General features: G+C 37.9%; 2 protein-coding genes and 1 long non-coding RNA gene across 3 annotated transcripts; all 3 read left to right on the forward strand.

Moving 5' to 3' along the window:
- The first annotated feature begins 371 nt into the window (after nt 1-371).
- On the forward strand, nt 372-5,612 carry LOC135086585 (uncharacterized). Its single transcript, XM_063981337.1, has 8 exons — nt 372-446; nt 855-969; nt 1,485-1,655; nt 1,964-2,261; nt 2,710-2,910; nt 3,769-3,934; nt 4,177-4,301; nt 5,345-5,612. The coding sequence occupies exons 1-8, from the start codon at nt 420-422 to the stop codon at nt 5,463-5,465; spliced, it is 1,224 nt and encodes a 407-aa protein (XP_063837407.1). The 5' UTR covers nt 372-419; the 3' UTR covers nt 5,466-5,612.
- A 3,329-nt stretch (nt 5,613-8,941) lies between these two features.
- Nucleotides 8,942-13,807, forward strand: LOC135087216 (uncharacterized). The gene is made up of 8 exons (XM_063982058.1): nt 8,942-8,999; nt 9,463-9,577; nt 10,193-10,363; nt 11,047-11,344; nt 11,716-11,916; nt 12,805-12,970; nt 13,128-13,255; nt 13,464-13,807. Exons 1-8 carry the CDS (start codon nt 8,979-8,981, stop codon nt 13,588-13,590), a joined length of 1,227 nt encoding a protein of 408 aa, XP_063838128.1. The 5' UTR covers nt 8,942-8,978; the 3' UTR covers nt 13,591-13,807.
- A 3,611-nt stretch (nt 13,808-17,418) lies between these two features.
- Nucleotides 17,419-21,012, forward strand: LOC135086541 (uncharacterized). Its single transcript, XR_010260519.1, has 3 exons — nt 17,419-18,210; nt 19,340-19,413; nt 20,759-21,012. It is a non-coding gene; the product is annotated as an uncharacterized LOC135086541 (long non-coding RNA).
- Nucleotides 21,013-25,420: the final 4,408 nt, after the last annotated feature.

Below are 25,420 nucleotides of genomic sequence, written 5' to 3' on the forward strand. Positions count from 1 at the left end.
CCAAAGGCCTCAATGATTTCTATAACGAGGTGTTCCGCTCAACGACCTTCAGTCATCAGATCATCGGGCCACCTAGAGGGAAAGCTACCCACTCCGTTCATTTCCCGGTCCGTGGTTAGATCCGTGGTCGCCACTCACAAAATTTTCAGCCTTGATCTACTTGAAAACTGCCGTGCCACTGCCTCTTTTTTAAGTTTGGCAATTCTGCTGACTATGATCGGTTACTTGGATTGAATCTCCTATCGATCTCCTCATGCCTGATTGATTCGACCACGTAGCCACGTAGACCTTTGGTTTTTTGCCTTTAAACTAACTTCGATATCGATATCTTGTAACCTCACACTCCGGATCCGCGGCCGCCTAAGATGCGGTTCATTTAAAATCCATTCTCCCTTAGACGCGCAGGCGCAGCACACGAGATGGCGGCAGCGACCAACACGATCACGGTCAGTTAGCTAACTTTACAGATTTGATTTCAAAGAGTTTAGGCATACTTACTTAAGTACGTGATTTTTTTATTCTGCTATGCGAATTCAGACTGATCTTTCAGACATACCTATCAAGTAAGTACCTAGGTGCCTAGGTAAAAAATGCTCTGCGAAATAAAAATTTTAAGTTAATACCCTAGTTCGAATACTTTATGAACGTTTTAATTTACTTTTGAGCTTGAAATAATCATCAATTTCTAATACCTAATCAGATTCTAGTCTAATATTTAATTACAGAAGAGTTACCAAAATAATAAATGTTAGGGTGCCATATTGATGATAATATTTATGGATTAATCAACTAATATGCTGGCCATTTTCGAACAAGTGGTGTATTCAAGTGTGTCCCTTTATTATCTTTCACAGTGGTGGCAGTGGCTAGTCCATGTGAATGATGTGAAGCAGCTGTGGACAGCTCAGCCCACGTATTTGATTTCCCAGGCGGTGTTCGTGTTCGCTGGGCTAATAACTCTCCTGCACGGTATGTCTTGAAAAATATCCATCACTAACAAAATACTTAGGTATTTTAATTTAAATATCATCATTTTTATTGATTTTTTTTTAATTTTCGTCCTATGAGTAACAACAGCCCCCTAGAGAAAACGCACTTTTTGATCGAATCGAAAATCGAATCCGTCAAAACTCCATACAAAAAAGGGGCTTTACGACCACTTTTCGACTGGTTTGCGATTATAATTTGCACTTTGTCTAGACCCACAGCCCTTCTCAATCATATATACTGCATGTATCCTATCGTAGCACGTAGCTCTTGCTACGGTTACCGTGGATCCTGTATGCGCTACGGGCGTTTGCCTACTTACTTACTACGCGCGATGATCCCATCCACCTAAGAATTGGAAAAAATCAAATAAGGTTCGCCAATGCTGTTCATTATCTAGGAAAATTAGTAAGAGACTTAATTAGGAATTTGTATAGATTATATCAGTGTGAAAAATACGAGTACCTATCTAAGAATGTTTTACGTTTGTCCAACAGCTGTCAAGAAAGGGGGCAGATGGCCGTACTTCTGGCTGGGAACGGTTTTACACGGCCTATACACGGACAACTTCTGGCGCGCAATATCGCCTGAAAGTGATAACTTATGGCACTCACAAACTCCTGTCATGTTCTTTGGATCAAGACACCCCCTCCACAGCATATTTGTATGTAAGTAACTATTACTATCGCTCGTAAAACGTTAATTAATTGTTAGTAAACCAGTTTGGAGTGGAGGCCACGTACCGGAAAACGCAGCGTGAGACGTCCACCCACAAGGTGGACCGACGACCTGATAAAGGTAGCAGGAAGGCGCTGGATGCAGGCTACTACCAACCGTGCGATGTGGAAGTCATTAGGGGAGGTCTATGTTCAGCAGTAGACGTCCTGTGGCTGAAATGATGATGATGATGATGAAACCAGTTTGGCCGCGCCATGATGGTTTTAATACCGACTCAAAAGCATAAAAACCATTTCAGACCCCGCATTCCTGTATAATGCTGCTTACGCTGTATCGAAATTGAGATTGCCTCGGTACGCGGAGTCGTTCGCCGTGGGCCTGGTGACCATGCTCATCAACCTGCCGTACGACCTTGTGGCGGTGAAGTTCGTCCACCGGACCTGGCACGACACCGACCCCAGCATCTTCGACCGCCACTACTGGGTGCCCTGGACCTCGTACTTCTTCTACGCTACATTCACGGCCAGCTTCTTCTTCCTCTTCGTTGCTACCAGGAGGTGGCTGGCACCGAAGGCCGCGCAGTGGGAGTCCGCGGGGTATGTTCATTTTTCAACCAAGGCGCGATTTTCACCCGCGCCCGCGGCGGTTGTGGAATTGCGGATTTAATAAAGTCACGGGAGCGGTTATTTGCGCGATTAATCTTGTAAGTTTATGTCAGTTGCAAATGTTTTCAATTAGAAAAATCACCCTATTCTAAACTACAGTAAAGTATTAAATGTAATAAATTAATTTTCAACGTTTTTTAAACACAAAAGTGTGAGATTAATTAATAGGACACGCATCGCATAAACTTACCTACTTACATACTTACTTAATATACCTTAAGTAATAAGTCCTTAATACTGGTAGAAAAAAGTTCATTTTATACGATTTCAGTGATATTTTAAGTTCAACCGTTTGCAAATAACCTCCTGCTGGCAAACACAAATTACCTATCTTATATGTACACGACTAAGTACCTAGTTACTTAACTTTTATTTATAGCAAAAAGGCGGAATTGAAGGCTCTGTTGCTGTCAGTGCTTCTGGGCATGCCAGGAGGCCTGCTGCCCTACGTGGCCCTCTTCCAGCCGCTGCGCTACGTCTACAACATTCACGCGGAGGTCGCAGTCTTCGTGCTCCTCTCGGTCTTCGCTGTCTTTGTCATCAACGGCCTTTTGAGCGAGAGAGAAAAGGTCAAAGAGAGGTCAGTAATAACAAACAGAAAGAGATTCCCTAGCTATATTCTTCGAAGTCGAATGTTCTTCTGATTAATTTCGTTGCGGGCCCAATGACAGTTTAACTTTCCCCGGGGACAAACTTGACCTTCATTGGGTTTTTATGGCGGTCAAGCTGTAGATCCTGGCTACACAGGAGTTGTAGCGGTGGGAACGAGAGGTGGGAATAGTCCCGTTAGTTATATTCTTCCCTACATCGCCGAACAATGTTGAGGGCCAATGTAGCACATTCGATACACAGTTATAATAACTTATCCACTATAGGTACTAATGTAGGTAAGTGTAATGCTGTAGATCTAAGAAACTAAAGAGTGTGAGACGGGCACAAATTAAAACTAAAATTGTTTACTTAGTTTAGTCGGCGTAGTAACTAACCTTAACTAAATCTAAATCCAGCTGAGCAAACATTACTACACAATGCCGTACAAACAAAAGTCAAATAGGTAAAACAGTTTATAGTTATTGGTTCATGTCTTATTTTACTTCCCGTGAAGGGGAAATTAAAATACCCTCCTACTTGAGAAGATTTCTAAAATTCGAGCTGGTTACCTATGTCGTGCTATGTCGAGCGGGTTAAATACCGACGACATCATAAGGGTAGCAGGAAAGCGCTGGACGCAGGCCGCTACCAACCGGGTAACATGGAAAGCATAGGGGGAGGCCTATGTTCAGCAGTGGACGTCCTATGGCTAAGATGATGATGATGATGATGATGATGATGATGATGATGATGACCTATAATATGTCGTGCGACGTCGTTGCCACTTCGTTGTAAGATGAAGTCTAGGTGTTTTCGAAACGTCTAAATTAATCATCTACTTTTACAGATTGACCACTATTGACTACGTATTGAACCTTCAACTGGCAGTTCACTTCATCGTCTACTGGGTGTTCGTTGTGTTCTTCAACCCTGAGAGGGAGTGGTCTCTGGGACTTCACGAGCCGGTGGGACCTTGCAATGAAGTTGCAGTGGTCAAAACACCTTTTGGACAGGTAATTTATAAATTGACTATCGATAAAACTGCTGCTATGTAAGCTCTGAGTGCACAAGCGTTTATTAAAGTCTGTTCTATTGTTAAAATAATAAGAAGAATAAAAACATCAATATGACGTACCTACTTAGTTTTTTTTTAAATGACACCTGCTTAATAAGTTTATGGACTGCTTAGCTTCAGGTGCCATGGTCAGTATAAAAAATAAATTAGTAAAAATATTGTATGAACAATACGTTCCAGATGGTCAAGCGCAAGTTTTTCTGCGCCGAGAGTTTCGACGAGGGCTACTTCGACTTCAGCTGCGTGGGGGGGCAGAAGCCTCAGTTCGGTGCCTCTTGGTACGTCGTGTGCGGGAAACCTTTCGAGTAAGTACACACTACCTAATCAAGAATCGTTAATCAAGTGGCAGTGGGCGGGGCATGTAGCTCGCAGAGCTGGGGCAGAAAAGTTCTCGAGTGGCGACCACGAGCCGGAAGACGTAGTGTGGGCAGGCCTCCTTCTAAGTAGACCGACGATCTGGTAAAGGTCGTGGGAGGTGCCTGGATGCGGGCGGCGCAGGGCCGGTCTTTGTGGATATCCTTGGGGAGGCCTTTGTTAAGCAGAGGATGTCATTCGGCTGAAACGAAACGAATCAAGACTTTAAGGCCCAGTCTTCTAATCAATATGGCATCTAAATTCATCCTTGATTACATGATGAGCACGCTCAAGCTGAAAATCTCAATTCAGAAACCGGGCCTAAGTAATTGCCGAGAAACTAGCCAACGGGGCTTGAAGGCCCATCATCATCCATCACCATCATCTGCTGAACATAAGCTTCCCCCAATGATTTTTCCATAATAACCGGTCACCATCGACTTATTAAGACTGAGCGACTGAAACTAGATTTTTTTTATCCACAACGAAATAACTTTTGTTGCAACGTGGTTTTAGTTCACGCAATGTATGGAATTTCCACGGGTGTCTACTATCGCGTAAATATGCGTAACTTAAGTAAGTATGTACCACTGTTACACAATTTGCACGGAGTTCCAAGGTCACCAGTGGTTAATAAAAATCAACTAGTTTTGATAAGAAATGTCTAATAGATTGAAACTGTAAATGAAGTAATATTTGGAGCTGAAAAATCTGAAAATACTTTCAGGTTTATAGAAAGAACGCTGAAATTCTTATTCTATTCTATTTACCTACCATTTTATTTTATTTTAGTTATCTTAATTCAAAGCAAACACCACCATCTTGGGGTCAACTAGTGATTGTTTTTCTATTTTTATTTTTAGACTTAAAACAAAGCTTCTTGCTTGAAAAAGAACGGACTTTAAACCCCATCCCTATATCGAGTTCATTATGAGTTTCGTTTTATAAATACGCATACCTAATTATGTTACTTAATTTGTGTGTTTTGTTTCAGAAACCGTCCCGAGTACATAACCCTCCTGAGCTCAATCCTCGTGGTCGCCGCCGGAGTCTTCTACGCCATGTACGCGCAGACCTCGCCCGCCGCGCCTCAGAAGAAGTTGAAAACGAAGTAAAATCATCATTAGTTTTACATCGTTTTCAATTTCCGAAAGAAGAATACAAGAAGAATTTGTGGAGGTCTTTTGTTGTTAATTTATTTTATTTTTACTTACATGCTCGAAATTTTGTTAAACTTTGTAAAATATAACATTTTTAAATTATAGCTACTTTTTTCTTGTCCTAAGGCTTCAGGTAAGTACAGTTTCACCTTTTGGGTAAGCAAAGTACCTAGGTATATAGAAACATTTCCCTTTAAATAATAAAACCTACTTTAATTCGAAAACTTCGAAATTACGACGTAGGTACAAAATAAAATCTAAATGCGAGTTTGATTGAATAGTATCTCATTTCTTACGCAGTATTACAGTGCGCAGCCTCAACTGAAATATTTAATTCCACTTCTTCCAGAGGTGCATAGTACCACAGAATAATAATACATAGGTAGTACGAGTAAAATAAACCAAGTTAAAAACCTCCTTTTAACTAACAAAAAATCGTAACCGATAATGGTAGGTAATTAATACAATTTTACTGTTTTATTATCTTATCAAACTTATCTACACCTTGATATGTAAAAATAATACCTCTTTACTCATTAAGAGTGTGTAATTATCACTTTTTTAATTTGAGGATGGTTCGATAAAAAAAAACATAACTTTTAAGTAAAGATAAGTAAGTAATTTATACAAAAAAGTATAGTTTCCAGCAAAACTTCCTTTTTAGACCCTTATAGTCTCGATATGTCTGTTTGTCTGTCTGTCTGTCCGAGGTTTTGCTTGAAAACTATTGGCACTAGAGAGATGTCCCCCCCCCCCTCTAAAAACTAAACTGTTGGCTTGAAAAATCTGGGAAAATTCATAATAATAGTGCTTTTTTCTTTCTTTCTTTCTTTCTTTTTATGAACTTTCAAGGAAAACTATAACGGTTAAGATAGTTAATAGTGATTTAACTCATGCATTATAAAATTTCTTAACTAATAAAAAATCCTTAGAAGAAAATATTAAAAGTTACTTTAGTTAGAAATATTGTGTTAACGACGGATAACTACGGAACCCTACACTGCGCGTGGCACGACATGCACTTGGCCAATTTTTATTCTTATTTTCATACCTACTTAACTTAAAAAGTAAACAATCATATTATTATTAAGTAGGTAAGTAGGTGATTTCTATATCCCTCTGATGAAAATCAATTTAACCTTGACTTTTTTTTTCGAAAACCCAGAGCGATGACAGTTTGGGTAAGATTCCTGGGGAACTTCTACTTCACTTAATTTTTAGTCCTTGTTGCGTCCTTCAGACGTAAATAAATGACAAATTACACTGAAGTAGTGCTGACCTATTAATTGCTACGTGTACATTTATCGATAGTAGGCTTTTTGGGGAAAACATTTACCTGACAATGTCAATTCAAATTCGAAATATTTCAAATTAGCCCGTTTTCGCCATCAATCCGTAATTGTTAAGTGACTTCTATGGTACCTAATACATAACAGGAATTTTGTTTTCATAGGGGTCACTTAAAAATTAGAGATTGATGGTAAAAACGAGCATTAGGTACCTATCTATTTTATATTAATATAATTATCTACAGGGTGACAGGTAAAATCCACCTATTCATTGAAAGGGGTTATACTAGTAGAAGGTTTGAAATTAAGTCCAGTGAACCAGGGGTCCACAAATTAACTAGATGGTTAACGAGTTGTGAGTGTGAGGGTTCTTCCATTTTTTAGTTAATTGTAAATAAGCTACTCCATTCTAAACATTGAATTGATAGGGTAATTGCGCCGGTTTTCCGTCCAGCTCCTGTTTTCGTCCATTTGACCGACTTGCCACAAACAAATACGGAAAATTTGAATACAAACCTAACTTTCCGTGAAAGTTTGGACTTGTTACATTCTATAATATCTAAGTAACAGTTCTGTCCGCATGAAAATGTAATTTGACAAGTAATAACTCCAAAAAAATCTACGGAAGTTGCTGCTGCACACAGGTGAATGGAAAACGTCGTCAAGTTAGAAAAAAAAAAACGTGCCGGTAGGGAACTTTCATGGTATGTTTAATTACTGTTTTAGCTACTTTACGTAATGTTTTTGGCACGTATGTCTAATTATTAGCATAATAAACACTATTTTAAGGGTTTATTAAAGTTTTTGTATAGAAATCTTAGATAATTAAGTGGACTAATACTAGCATAACAATTTTGCAAGATTTTGGTTTTCGTCCACGTGGACGGAAACCCTGACACCTAGTTAATATTTTTAATAATCATTTTACTTCAATGGACCTACAAAATACAATGTTTTTTCTTCCAATATGATCTTTATTGCTATTACATTAAACATTTTAGTTTACGTCCACTTTTTAAGAGTGATAAACCCATAAAAACCGTTAAAAAGATGTGGACGAAAACAAAAAACAGCTTTAAACGTTGTTGTGTTTTCGTCCATGACGTCATGAGCAAGCACTGGGGTGGACGAAAACCAAAATTAGCTATTCCTGTAGATTAGTTTTCGTCCATTTGTCCTTCGACCTATTGAAATATTTTCCTAAATTTAGGTAAGAAACTTATTTAAATCTTTTTGATATCATTTGAAAGCTAACAAAATTACCTTTCAAATGATATACCACAATCCATAGTTACTGTATTGTAGAGTTGGTTTTAAGTTAATAATTCAACTGCACCCTTTTTTCTACACAGTGGTCGAAAACTAGCGTACACTAGGACGAAAACTGATTTTTTTGGACGAAAACTAGTGAAATCGCCTCTTTTGCATTAAATATTTTTTATAAAAAAACCCGTGGTATTTACTTATTGTCATATAATATTAACGTAAAGTAGACTATATAAGGACTTAAACGACATATGATACATATGAGTAAGGGTATTTTAAGATATTCATTTCGCATCACAAAGTTGGCAACTCCGCTAATTGGACGAAAACTAGCGCACTTACCCTACTTTTCCGAAAGCTAAAATATGTGTGCTCATTTTTAAAGAACGCTTGCCCAAAACTTACGCAAACTCAGAATTAAAAGGTATAATTTAGTAACAATATTGTTTTTATTTTCTAGTTTTAACAAAAAGTCTTTTTGTTGCTAATTAACTCTATAACCCATTTCATGGAACAGATCGAGTTTCTCTGTATCTAAAAAGTAGGAAATTCACTAGTTTTTGTCATTAATTTCAAAAAGCAGGGCACCAGGCTTATCTAAGGCTATACCATCTGACTACTATCACATATCAGTGGTTTATGTAGTACTTATGATGACAAAAACATTTAACATTTTAAAATGTTTTCCAAGACGAAATTGACTAAATCTTACAAAGTTCCAAAACTGTGTTTTAAAAACAAAAAAGTAAAATAATGCGAATTCAATATTCTACTTAATCAATGCTTGGTAACAAAGAATAATGTCGATATCAATACCATTACCGAAACATCACTACGTTGGTAGACCCAGCAAGCGGGACTCGGCCAATTGCAACCCATTTGCAAAGCGGCGGGCGCGCGCGCAACACTCGCCATGGCGACAGACTCGATAACGGTTAGTTATCTTATCTTTTAAACTTTAAAATTAAATGAATAAACATTTTGTTGTTTATCTACAGCGAATTGATTCTATTTTAATCTGCTTAAGCGAATTAATGATTGTTGGACTTGGTATTCTTGTGATTTATAAAAATATCATTCTGTTGCTAAGTCAATTGATTCTGTGTATTATTATTTTGTGCCATGCTAAAACGCAGAACAACTAGTTACTTAGTGTTAATAATGTTATGAACCAAGAGGAATCAGCCCCGCTAACTAAATCGCGGTCTGCTGCCACAGCACAGTCTATAATCCCGCAACATTAATTAAGTATTTATTTAAAATATAATATGATGAAATATAATGCGAAATTCAAATCAATTCAATTGCATTATCAAGTCATAAATTCCATCGTCACCGCCGTTATCCTAATGAAAGAAACAATTCGAATGTTAAAATGAATCATTCTACGTGCACAGTGGTGGCAGTGGTTCGTCCGCTTCAACGATGTGAGACAGCTGTGGGCCGCACAGCCCACCTACCTGATCTCACAGACGGTGTTCATGCTGGCTGGATTTATCACCCTGGTGCACGGTATGTTCATCATCTGGTCATTTGACTAGTCTCCACTGAAGACGCTCTCTCTGAGACGAGTGGAGGTTTCGACCTACACACTACACGTTAGCCAGCCTTGGGGAGGCCTGATGTTCTCACTATCGATGGAAGAGTCAATAGTGTAATATTTAAAAGCATTTGCGTCCCATTTTAAAATAAATTATCACAAGTCTCAATACGATATTATTAGAAGTGCTTGTAACCACGGCTGTAGTAACAACCCAGCCGAAACGTCAAACTCATGCTACAACATACTTAAATAATTATTATGTTGCGTCGATGAGACTCGTGATTCTATAATAATCCAAACCAAACGGATTAGGTGTCGAGGTCTTCGCCGTCCTGTCTACGCCTGCTACGAAGTACCTACGGCTACAGGAATCCCTGCTACGTTCTACGACATGGTGAATTCGTAGCCACTGACTCCATAGTTTTGATTTTCGTAGTATGGGCAACATTGAGTAATGAGAAAATTGAGAATTTTAACTCTCAATTGTTTATTGTTTTTGCAGAAACACAAGTAGCCTATACCCGTATCATGTGTTAGCGTTTTTTATATTTTATTTTTTGATAGCGCAAGGTTTTTTCCAACAGCCTTCAAGAAAGGTGGCAGATGGCCATATTTCTGGCTCGGCACAGTGCTGCATGGTCTCTACGCCGACAACTTCTGGCACATCGTTTTGCCAGAGTACGACAACTTCTGGCACTCACAGACCCCTGTCATGTTACTTGGTGGGAGATTGCCGCTTCACATTGTATTCTTGTGTAAGTATCCACAAAGTATCTTACCTCGATAATTAACTACACTTATTTTAAACTAATTAATTAATTACCGTTATGTCACTTCTCCCAATTACCATTTTCGACTGTTACGCCACACAGTCTAATATTATTTTGATTTGTGTTCGCGAATCTCATCTTCTAAACCCCACCCTTCCTATTGTTAACGCGCTAATGCTGAGTGAAGTCCCATCATTATTGCAATTAGCGTTGGGGAGGGTGGCGCGCGACAATCCTCGTTTCCTTTGGTTTCCCGTTTATCTTGTGATGTGTGCTAAAATGATGTATTAGTATATTTTACTCTGTTTTTACGGGACAGGAGGCAAATGGGCCAACGGATTTAAGAACGTTTTAGGAGCATTCATCATTTTAGCCATAAGATGTCGTGATTGATGATTTCCATATTAAGCGGGTTGCGGCCTGCATCCAGCGCCTTCCTGCTGCCATTATGAGGTCGGTCTACTTTATGGGTGGACGTCCTATGCTGGGCTTTCTGGTACGACCCTTCACTCCAGAACCTTGCTGTCTATCGAGCGTTAATACTGCGTACCTTTGCCACTTCAACTTGTTAATCCGTCGGGCTATTTCAGCGACTTTTGGGAGAATTATTACTCTATAAATGAAAAGCTACTATTTTCACGACGTTACTTGCCAATTTTTCATTTCAGACCCAGCTTTCATGTACAATGCGGCGTACTCAGTGTCGCGATTGAACCTTCCTCGTTACGCTGAGCCTTTCGCCGTGGGGCTGGTCACCGTCCTCATCGACATACCCTACGACATCACGGCCGTGAAGTTCGTCCACTGGACCTGGCACGACACCGACCCCAACATCTTCGACCGCCACTACTGGGTGCCCTGGACCTCGTACTACTTCCACGCCACTTTCACAACGAGTTTCTACTTCTTGTTCGATGCCTCCAGGAGGTGGTTGGCCCCGAAGGTCGAAAAGTGGAAGTCGGCAGGGTAAGTGACCTCTACATTTAAAAAACTCTTCCATAATCCTGAAACTTCGTTGATTAATAGAGGCTATTTCTCCTACAACATCTGCCGGTAATGACATCATGACATGACGTTGGACTTCGTTGAACGTCTTGAAGTCTAGATCGCGAGACACAACCTCGCACGACTTTGCCTAACTTTTTATTTATTTCTACTACACCAGTGCTGGATAAGCATTCACTTTGGGCTAAGGAGCATATGAGAGATAATAAATACTACCTAGGTAGGAACCTTTAGCTGCTGAAAATAAAGGGAAAAAGGCCTTTAGAAGGAAAAGAAGGAAGGAATCAAAGGAGTTATAGTAAAGACGTGTTTTTCTCTCTTGCCATATTCAGAGCAAAGACAGAATGGAAATCGTTGCTGATCGCGACAATCCTGGGCATGCCAGGCGGCGTGCTCATGTTCGTGCCGATCTACCACCCGCTGCACGACCACTTCAAGATTCACACGGAGGTCACGGTGTTCCTGCTCTTCTCCATCTATGCTGTCTTCATCATCAACGGCCTCGCGAGTGACAGGGAGAAGGTTAAGGAGAGGTAATGTCAAGCCGGCAAGGTCATGTAGGTCATTTTGGAGATTTGAATTTAAATATCATTTTAATTGCATGTTATTCTTAAAAACTGAAAATGTTGTCCTCATTGCGAAACTCATGATAGACCATGGTAGGTTTTTTTTAAATTTCATTAACTTTCATAAAATAAGTTTATTTGTGAAAGTTTTATTTTATTTCCGAGTGTACATTTTACAGGTACAGTCAAAATCAAAATAAGCTTCACCTTCTAAGTTCTCATACCTAAATGTATTTCAGTCATTGGCGCAGATTCATAGTGCGACCAATAATGAAAAACTGATGTCCTGAAATTCTAAATGGATTTTAGTACCTAATCGAGTTTCCATCATTTTTGGCATCGGACTAAAGATTCATTTCATACATTGTCATTGAATATAACTAAAAGTATTTAAATGCATAATCACATTTGATTTACATAAACACCAAACATACCAAGCCTACTCCACGTTAGTTTGTATTACGACTTGTCAGATTTGCCCTTTGTCGGTCGCCGGGAGAGATGAATGTGATGGCCAAATTAAAAAGTTTGTTTACATCGATAGGAGCGAATCTGAACGCGACAGTACATTTGTTCACGGCGCGGCAGTGCTATCGCACGCTGCTGTCAGTCACATTATAGATTTTACAAGTTCGCGCAGGTGCGCTCTAGCCTTGCATTGGTACAGTCGGTGGCTGCGGACACCGTCCATCTCGTCACCTCAGATCCTCCACACCCCCCTGCAGATCTCAAACATGCTGTCCAGGAGCTTCGAAAAGTGGATATATGATCCTAAAGAAGAGTATTAAAATTTTCTCCAATTTCATTATTTTATTTTACCGATTTGTGTTTTTTTTAAAACACGATTTTTTACAGACTGTCCGGGATCGATTATCTTTTGATAATGCAAATTATTTCGCATTACTTCGTATACTTGCTGATGGTGACTTTCTTCTGGCCCGAAAAAGAAATCTCAACAGGATTCCACGAGCCTGTGGGACCATGCGACCAAGTTACATCGCTCGTAACACCATTCGGACAGGTAAGTAATGATGGCCATATTTGTTACTTCTTTTTTTTCTCTGTGATGATGACTTCATCGTCGAAATAAATTGGAAAAAATCATAAGGTATATCGCGCCCCGATTCAATGCCTATTGCTGGAAGAAAACTTGAAATTATGATTTTCAATTTCATCAGACTTTGGAGAAGCGAAAGTACTTCTGCCCCGACAACTACGACGAGGGGTACTTCGGCTTCAGCTGCGTGGGGAACAAGAGGCCCAAGGACGGCGCCCGCTGGTACACCATCTGCGGAACACCCTTCGCGTGAGTATCCACGCTGCGGACCGTAATGGAGTCAAAACATTTTTTGACACCTCTAATAAATTGATAATTTCACATCTTATTGAAGAAAATATTTTCTTCACATTATTTGACCGTGACTTGCTGTTTTTCTATTGTAACAAAATTGAAATAGTGTAAGGCGAGTTCTCTAGACTTTCTCCTATATTCCAATATTTTCACAATTTCACAGGAACCGAATGGAATACATCGTCGTCATATCCACCATCCTGATCGCGGCGACCGGCATATTCTACAGCATGTACTCGCGCCCCGCGGCTGTCCCCGTCACCCCCAAGAAGAAACAGAAGACAAAGTAATTCACTCAAGCATTATTTATTATACTCTTCACTCGTGTCATGATAACTTGCTATAATCACAAATAAACATGTTTTACCAACGAGCAAGTTTACAATAGAAAATTATTTTACAGTCCAGTCTATGTGTAATTTTGTTTCATACTAAGATAGTGTTAACTATAAAATAAAAGTCTCTCTCCGTTGTTGTTAGAATATTAAATTATAATATGTAATCTAATCGGTCTTTTTCTTTTCTGTTTTCATCAAACAGGCAAAATATAAAGAGCTAAAAGGCTTGACCCACTACAAAATCAATAATCATGAGCGTATATTCATCCCTACATGACATAACAAGCTGTCAGTTTCCATTTTCCAATGTGCTTATAGATGACCCAAGCTGAACTGTCCCACCAAACTCAATGACAGGGGGGCGCTACCATCGTTCAACTATATGGTTTCCAACATGGCAAAAATCGGAACCAGCGATCCGGCATTGACGGTGGCGCCCCGCTGTCAATGTCATGGATAGGACAGTTCAGTATTTTGGAACTATACGAATGACACACATTCGTAGGTAAAATGCGTTCCAATTTCCAACACAATTTTCTGTTTGAAAGTTGTGTCCATTTTCTTTTGAAAATTAAAATGAAAGATGGTAGGATTCAATTAAGATCAATATTTTACACTTAAATAGCTGATAAATTACGAAAATAATTTTCCAACATGTCTCATCCATCGACTTCTATTTTTAGATACACCTACTCAGGTGTATTGATTTTATTAGACTTGATCCTAGACTTGCTGTTCTTGATTGTATGTTAGTCTAAAAAGTTAAATTATTATTCCATGGTGAATAAACACTGTTTAGAATCCACGTTGGCATTAATATCACGTAGAATGAGGTCAAGGAAAATAATGTCTATTTACCTAATGACTTCAAATTTAACCTAAATTAATCAGCCCTAACAATAGGCTCAATAAGTATTCAGCAGCATGGAATTACCTACAAAGGGCTATTTCAATTTAAGGAACTTCAACTACTTAACAAGGAGCTCCTTTAGCATGACGTGACACGTTTTCCCATTTTCACCGAGTTATTTTGGCGGGCGATTTGAAATATTGGTCATTTTGAACTCAAATGTAAAATTACCGCATACAATTATAACAATTAAAAGAAACCTAATAAACGACCATTGAAATGTAAAAAAAAGTTATCAGTAAAAAGAAAAAATAAAAAAAACACGAAAGTTGAAATTAATACAGAAGAAGTTTACGTTAGCCCAAAATGACGTAAAATCTCATCATGTTGCAAATGAGAATGCAACCAGTAACCCTGTATTATGCCCTAAACCCTGAAATAACGCTGAAAATCTCTGTGGAGAGTGAAATTTCAAAATACTTATTTGCTACGCAGTTACCCCGCGCTTCCCCACAGATCATGATAAAGCTAGGTAAAACAGTGCCCTCTCCAATGCATCATCCGTCCGAGCTGAAATCACGGAGATAGACGTTTTGTTTACACATTATAACAACCCAATAAACACAAAATCATATTTCATCGAGATACCTACCTACGTTTCAGAATACTAAATTATTCGAAAATCAGAGACCTAATTATTTCGTTGCAAGTAAATGCACACAGTGAGTGAATGAACATAAACGAAACGCACATCGTGCAACAAATCTTCGAGCAACAAGACCTCGTAGCCCGTTAAGTACACTTTTTTATTTATTTATGCTGATCCTGGCATTGCATCACTAGCAAATGGTTTATAAGATAATGTTTTAGATTGATATATATACAACGTGTCCCAAAATTCAAGGATAAGCCGGCGCCGCAGGATGGACATAGTCATGACTACTTTAGGAAAAATAAGAAAAAAAATCTATCTCAATTAGTTTTTAAGTTACACAATAAATTATGAAATTCGTCGAAAATTGACACCCCTTATGATATTTTACATTACGACGACCACAATTTTTCAAATACTTCTGTTTTTTTGTTTGTATCGGCAACTTAAGTAATGCTGCTGTCCTCTCCAATTCTTAAAACCCTCAGAAACCTTGCAGTTTTTTCACAAAAGTTAATCAAAATTTTATATTTCCTTAAAATTTTGAACGATTTTTACTTTCACTCCACTTTGACTCGTCGTTTTGTAATAAAACAGTATGAACACTACTGCGGCAAGTTTTTTATAAAGTTGCCGCAACTATCCAAGATTCCAAAATGGTATAATACTCTAAGAAAACTAGTCGCAAAAAAGATATGCGTACCATTTTTACAAGCACTTCGCTTGTTAGTTAGTATGGGATAAATCTTGCAATTAAATTTAAAACCAGTTCTCCTCAACCAATTGAGCTGAAATTTGGTATACCTACTTATGTAAGTACGATGACATTGCAATATTATGGTATCATTGAGCTGGATGGAGTCTGGAGGTGGCCATAGGAACTTCTAAACGAAACGGCGGAATCGCATCTAGTTTGAGTTCGTTGGATATCTTTTCGAGCACTTTAGTGCTAGATAATGTCCAGGGTCCTGATGATGAAGTCAAGAGGTGGCCAGGAGCTGGCCAAAGGAACTCCTAATCGAAATTGCGGAAGATTATCGAGTTTGGGTTCGTTGGATTTGACTTCCCGAGCACTTGGACTATGAGATTTAGAAACAACTAAAAAGTGTAAAATAAAGTTATAATAAAAAAAAAACTTTTTTTTAAACAAGCATTAATGCGAGATTTTACGAAAGAATTTAACGATAAAAATAATTGTATGCAAGGTTCAAATAATTTCGAAAGTTTGTAGCGCAAACAGAAAAAAAGAGGAATAAATTCCATGCGCGATTATAACTTTTTAGTTGTTTCTCAATCTCATGGCCCAAGTGCCCGAGAAGACAAACCCAACGAACCCAAACTCGATAAGCTTCCACTATTTCGTTTAGGAGTTCCTATGGCCAGCTCCTGGCCACCTCTTGACTTCATCATCAGGATCCTGGACATCATCTAGCACTTAAGTGCTTGAAAAGACAAATCTAACGAACCTAAACTAGATGCAATTCCGCCGTTTCATTTAGAAGATCCTATGGCCACATCCAGACTCCATCCAGCTCAATGATACCATAATATTGCATTGTCATCGTACTTACATAAGTATACCAAATTTCAGCTCAATTGGTTGAGGAGAACTGGTTTTAAATTTAGTTGCAAGATTTATCCCATACTACTAACAAGCGAAGTGCTTGTAAAAATGGTACGCATAATCTTTTTTGCGACTAGTTTTCTTAGAGTATTATACCATTTTGGAATCTTGGATAGTTGCGTCAACTTTATAATAAACTTGCCGCAGTAGTGTTTATACTGTTTTTTTACAAAACGACGAGTCAAAGTGGAGTGAAAGTAAAAATCGTTCAAAATTTTAAGGAAATATCATATTTTGATTAACTTTTGTGTAAAAACTGCAAGGATTCTGGGGGTTTTAAGAATTGAAGTGGACAGCAGCACTACTTAAGTTGCCAATACAAACAAAAAAACAGAAGTATTTTAAAAATTGTAGTTGTGGTAATGTAAAATATCATAAGGGGTGTCAATTTTCGACGAATTTCATAATTTATTGTGTAACTTAAAAAATAATTAAGATCGATTTTTTTTCTTATTTTTCCTAAAGTAGTCATGACTATGTCCATCCTGCGGAGCCGGCTTATCCTTGAATTTTGGGACACGTTGTATATATATTATATTTATGATGATTTTTATGAAGAAAAATGTTTGTTTATCTGGGGGCACGGCAGTGCCCCCGCCAAGTCGAGCGCGAAGCAAATTTAATTTAAACCTAATCTGTAATTTCTTTACTTTTGTAGAGCTTTTTTAGCAGTCTAATACTTAGGCCTAAACCTTAACTTACGTTTTACTACAAAAACAAACTTTTAGTTAGTTTTAACTTACATTTACTTATTTATTGGTTACAACAAAAACAAACTTTTAGTTCGTTTTATCCTTAACTAAAGTTCAAATTGTTTATCATTTTTCACTTCAATTCAATTCACTGGCCCAAGAAGATTCATTTTACCCAGAAAGATAAAATTATCGCATTATGCGTGCTACTTTGTTCGTTAAATCATAAAACTAAGTACTTATATGAAATAGCAAAAATACTCGTATTAAAAAGAGTTGGACACCGATTTTAACAACGCATCAAAAATCTACGTCGTACTAAGTACATGAATACACTATTTTTGTACCTCGTCTCGAGTCAAATAATATCTACTATTAATATTTTCATTAGTTAAATTTTAAAAGAAGTGACAGCTTTTTTAATAAAACCAATTCGATTTTCAATACGATACGATTCACAAATTAATAGTAGAATTTTATATTAAGCGCCTGTCCATTACTACCTACTTGATGCTGTGATTAAAAAAAAACTAATTGTTTTGATATCGCGCACGTTGGTGGCGGCACCGTCGCTGCAGTATCTACACAGCCCAGACATATTGATTTTTTCAAATTCGCGCAAGTGCAGGCTGCAGGCAGACCCCTACGGCCAGGCTCTCACCTCTTCAGCGCTACGGCCAGTTGCTACGTCCTTCAAGAAGATTCTTCAGCAGCTCAGGTCATGGGCGACGATCAGCTAGCAAAATACCTCGATGTAAATATTTTATATTGCTTTTACATAGGTAAAATACTTTTTCTAACGGTGTCTCAGCCAAAGTTTTATGATTCACGAGACGCTGTAGGTAATTAGGATTAATTCAGTCTGACCAACGGCCTCACTGCTTCATTACTTAGTCGTCGACGTCGAAATTTTTTGGCTAATTATATTGTAAAATAGACAACATGATACTCGTAAGTACGTAGGATTATTTTAGACAAGTTAGATTTTTTTCATGTTCCCCAAGTAGGTGCCCCAATTATTACATGATCTTTTTTCACCCGACCAAGCACCAACAATGCTGCGAGTTTTAAGAATTCTTTACAGAATCCCATGAAAGTATAATTTATGGAATGATTTTTTATCATTATAAAGTTATGTAGAGTCACTAAAGTCCAAATCGCGTTATTGCGCCACAACCTTAAAATAATTCGCTTTATGCGCAGGCGGGTGTTTTTTTCCGTTTCTTGTACAAATCAATAAACGTCGTCTATTTTCATCTCTACTATGGTAAATCAACCCTTTGAAGCACTCGAAATACATACGCAGAACCTTTTGAGACAGTATCTTCTAAAGCTGTGAATAATGTGACTCGTAATGATACTGTGAATATAGAAATCGAATCAAGTAAACAAGTAAAATTTTTCTATGTCCGTTGAATCACACTGAACCTAAGTAAAGCTAAATGCGGTACCTAGAGCTGATTTTAATGTGAAGGAATTGTACTATTCCTCTAACTAAATTATTACGCCGTTTGCTTTGGAGTTTATATCGAAAATCTAATAAATTATTTTATCCTAATCACAAACTAAGTATGTGTTTGGATTTTTAGCTTAAAAAATCGCCCGTGATTGGGCCACTTGTGAATTTTCAGTTTTACGAGTATTTGCAGCAATGTTATTTAGAGCACTTGAGAATGACCTACAACTGAACTTACTTTTTGTGTACATAGATAAATAAGTAGTGCGTTTATTTGATCGTGGAGTACATTACATCTCCCTACCGCGGACTTAATTGCAAGCGAGGGTTGAACCCCACACCGGCACGCCTTAGGTCCGTTGTCCAGTGACGTATTATGTTTTATATCTTTATAATTGTTTAATACTTAATAAAACAATGTTTGCAGAACCTCAGGAGCAGTGACGACAGATGCAGGCCGTGCAGTGGATTATATTTCTTCTTAGGCCAAATAATACCCGTGTGAGTATACAGTGTGAGTCACGTTAAAGTGTACATATGAAAATAGATAAAACTAGACCTGTTTTTATCGACAAAAAAGAGGTCAAAAATTTTTTGAGATTTTTTTAAAATATTTTAAAGAATTTTTTTCTTCCAATTACTTATTGTAAAGAAAACGTAATAACTTTTAAACTAAGCGGTATATCCTGACAAAATAAAAACAGTAATAATGCAAAATAACAGGCGAAACTAAAAAAATACATAAAATACACAAAAAAGGCCAACAAATAATAAAAAATGATACTTTTTGAAAAAAATCTGCTTAAAAATTCGTGTTTTTTTGGTTATTTGATAAATTTCTCCAAAAAATGCCCCTATAACCGGTGGTTTTTATTACTTTGTATTGTTCTCTATCGTATTATCTTTGTAAAACCAAAAATCGCATGTCTCTATCCCTATCACAACATTTGCTATGATCGTTTGAACAAAGGCCTGCCACAACATTATTCTCCGCTACAGGTAGAGACAATTTAAATTTTAACTAAAATGCTTATTTTACTTCGAAATCTTTTGTTTTTATTTGAAATCTAACTTGTCTTTATCAAAATTACAAATCTAGAGCAATTTTCAGTTTTGTTGTTAACGAAGCGTTGAATGGCGCGCCCGGAGAGGCTTAGTTCAAACGATCATTGCAAACGTTGTGATAGGGATAGAGACATGCGATTTTTGGTTTTACGAAGGTAATACGATAGAGAATAATACAAAGTAATAAAAACCACCAGTTATAGGGGCATTTTTTTGAGAAATTTATCAAATACCCAAAAAAACACGAATTTTTAAGCAGATTTTTTTCAAAAAGTATCATTTTTTATTATTTGTTAGCCTTTTTTGTGTATTTTATGTATTTTTTTAGTATTGCCTGTTATTTAGCATTATTACTGTTTTTATTTTATCAGGATATACCGCTTAGTTTAAAAGTTATTACGTTTTCTTTGCAATAAGTAATTGGAAGAAAAAAAATTCTATAAAAAAATTTAAAAAAATCTCAAAAATTTTTGACCTCTTTTTTGTCGATAAAAATAGGTGTAGTTTCATCTATTTTCATATGTACACTTTAACGTGACTCACACTGTATAGGTACCTACTCAACTGCCGGAAAAATCTAATAACTGTATCGTATTGACTATTTGTTTTCACCCTATTCAAAATAATTCGATTTAAGAGCATCCTTTATTCTTTGTACACCTAAGTTCACTATTGTACCGTTAAAAAATAAATAGTTCTCTTAACATTTATGTCCCTAATCTATTGGTGCAAGGTAGGCGTGGAAAATGTCATTTTCTAACATAATGATTATTCTTTGCAGTGAGATCGTGGAGCTCGTGACTTTCTCAGTGAGCTACCTGCTGATAGCATTCGCTTTCTATATGGTGTGCAACGGGCGCATGTTTTTCTGAGGGCAAGAGCGCGCACGGTGGGTGCTGTGCGACCGTATTTGGTACCGTTGGATAGAGCTCGTAAAGCACTTTCAGGATCAGTAATCAGTTTTTGGATATCTTTTATAGTTAAGAAATAATGGAGTGAGATCACTTATCGTTTCCACCCTGTATAATAATTGTTGTTTTTAATTTTTGTTGTTTTGTTTAATGGTGTTGTATTTTTTAATTGTCAGATAGAGGTGCTTCATTACCACCCAACTTTTGTTACCGTCCACATAGCTTTGACTATGCTATCCCGCAAAAATATGGTGTGTCGTATGCTCCTAGCCACTGCAATACAGGTAGGGCTCGAAGGATCCGTGCCCAGTCATGGTGCGATCGCTAGAGCAACCTTAAACTTCAGCACGAGTGCGAATAAGGTTCGGCGACCCAACTTAGCCACGGCCCACGGCGAGGTGGTTTATCAATTATTAGACTACAGCACAGTCTAGCGAGTCTCACGTCAAACGGCCTCTCTGTCCTCCTATGGCGGAGCTTTCACCTCGTTCTTCACGCTGCGTTAAAGCCGACGATGTAGCCCTGTAGACTTTCTGGGCCTATTAAGGTCTTAGAAGATGGACAGCGTTACCCTTCCCTATGAGGGTGATGCCTTAGATGGGACAGAATCATGCTTTTGAGGGTACCAGTATAGAGCTCCCGGCCTTTCTCCATAGCCTTCCGACATAGAGTTTTCGGACCTCCAAATAAGGAGAGCAGCCACGAAAAAGCAAGCTGTCTTCCATTCGCGCGGCGACGGATTGGAAAAAGTGCGAGCTGCCACTGGTTATATACAGTTAAGGTCACCGTATTTGCGCTCACTACTTGGCGCCACTGGTGATTAACAGGATAACTCTTATATATTTGATCTGGGCCTTAGTTTTGACAATGGTGTGGGCGTCAGGTGAAGGTGTCAGGGATGCCTTTAAATATATGTGGTCCCTGGCCTAGGGCGACCATAATGCCGTCTGTGGCGCCCAGGCAAGCCGCCTCGCTTTGAAAGTTATTTATTTATTTATGAGGATATTCTTGTAATGATGAAACTATCTGCATGACAGATGATACCTTGAAATATCCATGCCCTTGAAAAGGGTTCCATTTAGTACTCAGTTGTATTCAATGTTCCACAAGATCGAACTCAAAAAAGAGCCATGTGGATCTTTGGACTCGATGCCATGCTGTCAAACCTGGCCGGCACTATTGACAAAGAAAATTTACCGGTTCTACAAGTATTCTTCAGTCAAAAGACCCCTTAGATATGGAAGAATCTTAAGGTATTGAGTGCCTCCAAAATGCAACTATCTGGGAAACGAGGCGGGATGCTGTTATGCCTCGTCGAGCAGGACTATGGGCCTAGAGTGAGAGTTACGGTCAGTAGTAGCTGAACTTTGTTCCCGTGTACAATTACTTATGTGGCAGTTAATAATTTAAACAAATATATTACTCCGACGTAAAAGTTAGTAAGTACCACTTACGTCATTTGTAATTAGAAACTTTCCGTTGTATAAGTGAGTAAATGACAAATAATACACTTATTGTGATTATTTTTTGATAATTCTTCATGTTTTATAAAATATACCTCATATAAAACTATTATACCAAATTTCATCAATGTATGATAAATAGAACGCGACCTACACATGTTTAAACCTTCAAACCGCTCTCCTGTAAAATTGGCCGTTTTCAGATACGTTTTTATACGTAGGGACCGTCGACATCTTTACACTTCGAAGAATTCTTGATGAAAAATGGAGAGAGGGCACAAAATCTTACGTCATGGCAATGTAGACCTAAATGCCCTTAAAGATATCCTGGTGTCCAGAACCAATAAGACCCTGACCAATAGGATCATTAAAGCCTGCATGAATGAATCCACATGCATCAAATGGTACGGGCAGCAAACCAGGTTCGTCACCAAAGGAAAAGGAGTAAAGCAAGGCTGCCCACTGTCACCCCGTTTATTCACTATAGTAATAGATGACGTCCTTCAAACCCTTCAAGAAGAAATAGAAATACTCCGGCTAAATCAAGATTCGCATATTAAGCTTCCCATTTGCCTATCGTTCGCCGACGACCTAATTATATTAGGGACGAAACTAAGTCATCTGAAAACAATTTTTACGAGTCTCAAAGATCTTCTACTAACAGTGGGACTCAAAATCAACGACACAAAAACAAAAATCCTCATCCGGGACCCAATCAACCCACCAAACCTCACGCAGTTCATTAGAATAGCGGAGGGAACAAGTATACAACCCGTGAAAGAGATGAAATATCTGGGAATCTGGATAACATCAGGACACAGTAGGAAAGACACAATAAGGGCCCGCTGCAAGCAAGGGGTAAGAAACTCCAAAGCACTTATTCCCTTCATTAAAAAAACCAAAATGCAGTGGGAAACAACCAGGTTGCTATACAAAATGATCATCGAACCAACAATGACATATGGTATAAAGGCCGCATCCATCACCAAAGCAAACCGCTCAATGTTAAGGAAATATGAACGTGTCATTCTGAAAGAAATGTTGGGCTATAGTAAAAATCCACCTAAAAACAGAAAAGTGCGCCAACTTCTGCAAGGCAAGACAATAACCAAGAGAATTAAGTTCCTAAGGATTTGCTATTACGGCCACATTCTACGACGATCCGAACCACATGTGCTTCACAGCGCTATGCGATATAAAGCAGGAAGATTGAAGATTGGCAGACCCATATACACCTGGAAGGACACACTAAAGCAAGACTTAAAATACTACCGAAGAACGCGAAACGAGTGGATTCAATTAGCACTAGATAAAAAAGAAATAAGAAAAGCAGCTCAAGAAATATTCGATCTTGAAGAAACAGACAGCGAAGAAGACCCAAACCCAGAACCGCAGCCATCGACGGAACAATGAAGCTAGACAAGCAGCTGTACAAATTAAGAATAAGCAAGCAGTCACACCAAAGGCCGGACCGCCCAACTCATCGCACCAACGCTCAGTCCTATCAACGATAACCCGTCTTTACCTATTTTCCTAGACAGTGGCGGGGCAACAACTAAATTTGATGTGGGCAAGACAGATTTCGCGAGGCCCTGTTCTATGGCGACCTGAAGGCGGATTTTATAAAATAATAAAAACAAACAAAACAATTAACACTGCCAAGTTTTTATTCATAAAAATACAAATTAGATTAATAAGTATTATAGGTGTACCAGAATCTCATGGCAAACAAAAATATTGGAAAAGCGTGTTTTTCATATGGCAATTCGTCGGCTGATTGCAAGAAGTCATTAACTAGCAGAAACATGATTTCGAGAAATAGCTTAATGAAGTTTGGAGAGAAAAAAGCCATTTAAAAAAAATATATAATAGGTAGCGCCGCAATAAAAATGCCTATACATAAAAATAAGTCTTATAGCCTGACCAGTGGGTCTAGACAAAGTGCCATTATAATCGCAAACCAGTCGAAAAGTGGTCGAAAAGCCCCTTTTTTGTATGGAATTTGACGGATTCGATTTTCGATTCGATCAAAAAGTGCGTTTTGTCTAGGGGGGCAGGAACATAAAAACCCTGGCATAGAGGCGCTTCAATTGCATTTGATAGTGCAACACTGAGTACAGTCGTACCTGTGTTAAATTAATAGGCTAACTTTATGTTTCAGGATTCAGGATTACGGGCTAATTTGATATTTTCATAAATTAACGAAAAAATATTATTATAGGTAACCTGGTTTAAATAAATTAAATGAAACCATCAATCGAACTAGTAGGATTTATTTTATTATTCATCAATAATCAAATTCAGAACTTGAATATTCAACTGCAATGTCTGCTCATGAACGCTTCAAACTCGGTACTTCTTTCCCAATTCCATAAAATTCAACACTTAGAAAGTGACAAAAAACTTTAAAATAGGTAGTTGAAACAAACCACAGCTAATTTTCATAGTGGACTGTACTATACGATAAACATGTCAGTCAATTTGACAACCTTTATTGGAAACATTTTCAATGAAAATATTGTCCGAACCCTTGGTATTTCTCTTCGACAAATACTTTAACACATTGTGAACCACTTTTCTTTCACGACTATAAAAATATTTTAGCAATTTCATTCACAAAATCAATTGCGCACATTTAAAATAAAGTTTGTTTACACTTTGACAGCAATAGACTGACATGCAAGGTGACATGTCAATGAAGTTTTTAGTTACTGTTGCCATTAAAAGAAATTAGTACCATTAGTTTTCCGCAACATGGCGAGGGTTTTTATGTTCCTGGTCAGGCTATAGTAAAAATTTTTAGTTACTGGCATTTCAAAATAACGTACACAGTATTTTAAAAAAATCAAAATATGATGTTAATGTCTTTTGACTGACGGCCAACTATACTCAACATCAAATAAACCGCACCTTCCGCGACGCAAACTTTAACGATTTTCTTCTGACACAATCATGGTGCCCCAACAATATTGGTGTTATTTGAAAGCCCAATAAATATCCGTAAAGAAAAACACATTTAATTTCTTAATAAATGAATAACATATACCATAAATGTGACTTGAAAAAATA

The sequence above is a fragment of the Ostrinia nubilalis genome, chromosome Z (genome assembly GCF_963855985.1).
Source record: "Ostrinia nubilalis chromosome Z, ilOstNubi1.1, whole genome shotgun sequence".
In the NCBI taxonomy this organism is placed as follows: domain Eukaryota; kingdom Metazoa; phylum Arthropoda; class Insecta; order Lepidoptera; family Crambidae; genus Ostrinia; species Ostrinia nubilalis.